The sequence below is a fragment of the Vidua macroura genome, chromosome Z, assembly GCF_024509145.1.
Source record: "Vidua macroura isolate BioBank_ID:100142 chromosome Z, ASM2450914v1, whole genome shotgun sequence".
Lineage (NCBI taxonomy): Eukaryota > Metazoa > Chordata > Aves > Passeriformes > Viduidae > Vidua > Vidua macroura.
The window spans coordinates 46,732,148-46,738,147 of NC_071611.1; the positions used below are offsets into that span (position 1 = coordinate 46,732,148).

The following is a 6,000-nucleotide window of genomic DNA, read 5'->3' on the forward strand; positions in this document are numbered from 1 at the left end:
CACTTAGCTACAGAAAGAGAAAAAGCAATATTAAGTAGATTTAGCAAAGTTCATCTGATTACATCCAAAGAGCTGATATGAGTAACAAAGATGTTTAAGAGAAAAGCTGTTTTCACCAGTTATGGATAACACCATGTGTTAAATACAGCACAACTTTCAAAAGCCATCTTTCCAGAAATGAGAATGTCGATACAGACCTAAAAAAACAAAAAAAACAAATTAACAAAAGGCAAAACCCAAACAAACAAACAAACAAACAAACAAAAAAACTAGGAATTTCCACTAGAGACACACTTTTTGTAGCTGACAACCTTTCCTCTAGGTGAGTGACTCTTTTCCACCAAGGAGATACAGATACCCCAGTGGAGGCAAAATACTGTATGGAGAGTGAAATGCCTTTTAAGATCAGGATCAATCTTCTAAATGAAGTAAAGAATCATCAGCATTTCTAGTCCAGAATCCTTTCACATTTGACAGCCATGAATGGAGAAGTTCCATTTTGTTGACACATACTGGAAAAAAAACACAAAAGAAACAACACCAAAAGAGACCCAGCCATCACTGAACATTCTTCTGCTGGGAGAAACGACATAGCAAACATTCTCCTAATCTTGCATGTAAAGTACAGCAATTTCACTGCCTCTCAACGTTTCAAGATTAGATCACAATATAGGTTTTTATCAAAAGTTAATATATTAGGATCAAGAGTACAACTAAGAGGATGCTCAGCAAAACAATCAAAGTTCGGCCCTGATGCCTGAGTTTAGTTCATCGTTTTTCCCTCTGGTGACAAGTAATTGACTGAAAAAGGTAGACCTCCATGAAGAGTCTTTCCCTTTGGAGAAAAGCAAGCAAAGAAACAAACACTCCTCATGCCCAGTCTAGAAATCTCCTGGATTTGTCTGTAAATTATGACACTATTTCAAAATTAGAAGATGAATCACATATCATACTATCTGAAAATGTATGATGTATTTTTTAGACAATTATTACTAACAAGCATTTACCTGCTACTGTGACTTAAGTACACTGTAAAACTTAACCTTTCAATGTGGGTGTCTGCAAGAGCTCGTTTTGGCTATTGCAATTGCCATTAAACACAGGACTTTCAAGGGTTTTTAAACACAGGAATTGTACCAGTGAATACCAAAACTTCAGAACAAACCCCAAAAAGCCCCTCTCTGGAGAATAAAAGGTCCAGTATTCCTTAATCCAATATTAAGGTCTTTGTATACTAGGCCTGTGATGAATATGTTATATGGTAAAGTTTATCGTTTTCTCCACCGTGACTTTCCAAATCATGGAAAATACCAAAGCTTTACCTCCCAACAGCAGCATAGGATTGCTAAGAGCTTAAGAAGATTAAGAGAGGTTTTGAGATCAGGCTTTAAGATAAGGTTATCATCTACACCAGGAATATCCATGGACTTTTAAAACAAAAAGTTGAAATAGTTTCATCAGACAAAACCTCTAATTCCAAATAATGTATACTGTAAGATGTTGTTGCAACGAGATGTTTTTCTCCTAATATATTTTATTTGGGAGGCCTGGGAGAGACTAATCTGTCCCATGTACTGTGTGGTCTCAGGACATAGCTGCTTTTGAACAATATAATACAATGCAAAGGTAAAAATTCAAGTTCTCCCTCAACTTTCTGCATTGTAATCCTTTACTATGTTGTCAATCACAAATTTCAAGAGGAGCTTATCTATAAAACCTACTTCATTTTAGAGCAAGATTTTTATCATTATAAACACCCAAGTGCCCAAGACATAAGCACTACTAAAAATACATTCTAAGAAAAGACTTAATTAGACACCTCATTTCTTCACCCTCCAGGCCCAAAGAACAACGTCTTGTTTTCTGACCTTCTCCCATACCACTTCCTAATTAGTAACTTCATACACACATAAACAACTTAATTCTGGCTGCCATTCACAAAGAACAGCTCAAGAAAACATCTAAGGCCCTGATCCCAAAACCACACAAATAGTCGTTTAAATATAAGCATGTGGGAAACTCCAGCACAGCCTTGGAAGCGGCTCTTGTGTTTGACTATAAACAAGCACATCAACCCATCTGTTAGGACCACAATCCTGAAATCATCGAAGTTTCAGGATGAACGAACCACATGTTCAAAACCAGCTCCCCGGTGGGACCCCGCTGTGGAGCGGTTTCTAAGAGGAAATCCAAAAACAAGTCTATGGAACTAACGATGAGAGCCCCAAAGACACTCAACGGGCCAAAAGTCTGACTTGCAATCAGTATTTTGGAGCACCAAGAAAGAACTCGATGTGACCGGTCACTGTTCTCCGTGAATTCCCGCAGTTACCGGCAGCCCGCTGCGAGGGGCGGAGCCTGGCTCCGGGCACGGATACGGACACATCGCCCCCTCCCTCTCTCTCACACACACAAAAATCCTTCCAGGAGCGGGGCTCGGCTGGCAGGCTGCAGAAGGCCGGCGGCCGCTGCGTAAAGGAGGCAGGGCGGCCGAGGCCTCGACGCTGCCCCGGGCACATCAAAGTGTGATAAGACGCAGGCGAGAGGGCGAGCGCACACAGTGCCCCGCACAGCGCAACCCCTGCGGCTGCGCCGGCAGGCAGGGGCGCTGGGTTGGGGAGCGCCGGCGGCAGCAGCGCGACAGCCGGAGGCGCCCGCCCGAGCGCCAGCTGCCCGCGCTTCGCACCGCTGCATCCCGACCGACCGTCGGGGAAAGAGCCATCGCCGCGCCGGGCACCGGCTCAAAGGCGGCCCTGAGCACTCCGCTGCCGGCCGGGCGGCACATGGCCTGCCCCCAGCCACCGCTGCGATTCGCCCCGCCGTGCTCAGAACAGCGGGAGTTTGCCCTCCCTCACGCCCCGTCCCGCCTGTGGCCCCCACCCGGGACGGACCGCGGGCGCTGCAGAGGACAACTCCGCGGCCCTACGGGCCGGCGGCGCTACCAGCCGGGGGCGGGACACCCGGACCCGCTCCCAGTCCTCCGGGGCCCTTCTCCCGCTCACCTGGTGGCGGGGCTCTGGAGCCCGGGGCGCCGCAAGGTGCGCTGTGCCCGGCGGGGCTGCCCCGGCCCTGGCTCCGCGCTCCCGCCTCCGGCAAGCTCGGCCCGTGGAGGGGCGGCGGCGGGCAGAGGGCGGCGGGCGGCGGTAAGCGACCGGAACCGCCGCTCATGGCGAGTCCCGGGAAGCCGGAGCAGGAGCGGACACGGGCGCGGGTCTGGGGGAGTGCCGTGAGAAGGGAGGCAGCCGAGGGGGAGGTGGAGGCGGCGACGGTGGCCCCACCAGCGGGGGAGGAGGCAACGGAGGAGGCGGGGGGCGGCGGAGGGGAGGAGGAGAAGGCAGGCAGGAAGGGGGCGGCGGAAGAAGCCACCCATCTGCCGCTCCGGCCCGCCTCGCCGGCTTGACGGAGGTGCGGGTCGCCGGCGCTTTCCTCGTCGTGGGGAGCGACGCCGCGGTCCCGCTGGCGGGCAGGGGCATGAAAGCCGGCGTCGGGCTGCGCCCCGGGGGCTGCCGAGCGGGCGGCCGCCGGCATCGTTGCCCGCTCTTGCCGGCGCCGCGGCAGCCGCCGCCCCAAGAGCAGCCCCACCGCGGGAACGGCGAAGCGGTCAGCGCCAGCGGGGACGCATGGGTGGCATGGGCGGCGTGGGGAGCCTCCGGCCGGGGCGCAGCCCACCACCGGGCGGGGGGGCCGGTGCCCAGCCGTGGCGGCTGCTCCAGCCGCGCAGCTGCTTACTGCTGCCGCCGAGGAGGAGAAGGAAGTCTCCCCGCCTGCTTCCTCCCTCCCTGCCTCTCTCCGTCCCTCCCTGCTTCTAGCCCCAGCGGCCTGCCGGCATTCCGGCGCTTCCCCGAGGCCTCTCGCCGCCCACAGCAGCGCTGCTGCAGGGCGTGACGACCCGCGGGGCGCGCACAGGCGCGGCCGCCCCGCACTGCGGCGGTGTCCCCTCGGGACAGCGGGAGCGGGGTCTGTACCGGGACCCCCGGTGGGCTGCAGCCCTCCCCGAGCAACCCTTGCGCGCAGAGCCCGGAACCATCCTCGCCCTGTCCCGTGTTCCGTCTCCGCGGGCAAGGGCACCGACGCGGCCCTTCGCCCTCGCTGTCCGGCTCTGCGCCCCCCCGTCGACACGGCGCTCCGGGGACGGGGGGCAAAGGTTGCCATCGACGGGTGAGCCGGCCCCCACAGGCACGTGTAAGGAGCGGGGACCGCCCCATCCTGGCGTCAGCGGGGGGCGGTGAATACCGATCACTCACAGGGACAAACCGCGCCTGCCGGTTTATATGAAAAAAAGTCAAGGATGTCGGTTAAGGGACAGGTTAAGGACAGGGATGTCCTTAAAGTGTCACGGTGACGCCGGTTTCCTTGTCAGACGAACAGGATTCTAGCAAATCCATTGGCATGAGAAGACACCAGGAACGCAGCCAAGACGCAGCTAAGAGTTTCTCTGAAAGTGGGGAAATGTCTCTGTGCGTGCAGCAATGCGCCTCTGCGATGCGGAGAAACAGCTGCATGTGTGGAGTGAGCCCAGCGGGTTTGGCTCTCAGGAAGAGTGGAATAGTGGGAAAAATGACACATGCATTAACAAAGAAAATGCACAGCAAAATTTACTAGCCAGAGGGGTGAACTTGCTGTCCTCAGTGGAACAGCAGTAATTCTCTGAGATCTAAATGTGCAGACAGAGAGTTATTTTGCACATCACAGCAGTGCTGCCTTCTGTGCCATGCTGTGAGTGGGAAATGTTTCCACAAATCCTGCATTTGCCAGCATTGCCCCACTGTGCCAGTCTTTTCCCTCGCTTCATATCATTTGGTTGAGATTTTCATCCAATGTGGGAGCAGGTGACCATGACTCCCCACAGGATTAACAACTCTGGGGTTTGTAGCAGACTATTGATGTGATTCTTGTGTCCCAGCACTTTTTTAACATCATTCAAAACCTTTCTTGATTTGTTTGTTAAAGCTTCATGGAGTACTTCAGGTCTTCAGCCCTGAAGTCGGAAACAACTTCAACAGCTCCTTTCTCCTGACTCTGTGAAACATAAGGGTCTGAAGTACTTTCCTTACACTTCCCCTTTCCAAGGCGTCTACACTTCTTTCAGATTGCTGTTCTCTGGCATACACATGCAGCCTGCATGAAGCTCTTGGCAGTTCACAGCTGGCAGAAGGTGATGAACAGAGCCACTATTGCTTTGTAATGATTCATTTTTCACTCACTTCCTGGGGGGAAGTCGCTTTAAAGCTACACCCATATTGAAGATAATGCTTAAAAGTGCATTGTGGCACAGACTTCTTTTTTTGTGAGCCCTCCAAAAATGGCAACTTTGAATACTAATTATACACTACAGGAAAAGGTGTGAAAATAGCACCAGTCCTTCAGCTAACACAATCTTTTTAATCTTTTTGTATGTAGATTATCTTCCAGAAATAAGCAAAGAAAAGATATTTCTGCAGTATGAAGTTACTTCAGCTATTAGTCTAACACACACTCCAGACTAGAGGCTGTCTGGAAGTTCAGGAAAGCTGTTTCTGTGCAATTTGGGACAGGAGTCTTACAGACATAACCTGACAGTTGCAGTGCACTGCACTTCATTTTCTTCTGGAGCTTTGGTGTTCCTTTTTCCTGTTAGTTCTAAATTTAAATAAAGCCTTTTCAAGAAAACATCATTGCAAAAGCTAGATACAGATTTTTTTTTTCCTGGAGTCACTTTACTCAAGTATGATAAGAGATACCTTTAGTCTAATACCCTATTAGTTAGGGTAAGTGCCACATTTGGAAAACAGGCAAGCTTTTAGCAGTGTACACAAAGCCTTCAAATCTGCTTAAGGTCTTCAGGTACTTAAATACAAGGTTTTGTCTAAGGTTTAAAACAGCTGTTAACTCATTTTTCTGAACAGAAACATACTGCTGGCCATCCAGAATCACACTCCTTGGTAGTTATATCAAGTAGATCCAGGGAAAAGCTATAAAAAGCTTTTTTTTTTCTCCTTTGTTGTGATTCTTGGTATAAAG

The 6,000-nt window shown here is 51.1% G+C and overlaps 1 protein-coding gene across 3 annotated transcripts in view; it reads right to left on the reverse strand.

Annotated features, from left to right (window-relative positions):
• RNF38 (ring finger protein 38) overlaps positions 1-3,528 on the reverse strand; it is a 111,880-nt gene extending 108,352 nt beyond the window's left edge. Inside the window, exon 1 of one of the 3 annotated variants that reach the window (XM_054003130.1) lies at positions 3,003-3,528. In XM_054003130.1, coding sequence (XP_053859105.1) covers positions 3,003-3,528 — 526 coding nt within the window. The remainder of the gene's footprint in view (positions 1-3,002) is intronic. The other 2 variants (XM_054003133.1, XM_054003132.1) reach the window with 2 other exon arrangements.
• Positions 3,529-6,000: the final 2,472 nt, after the last annotated feature.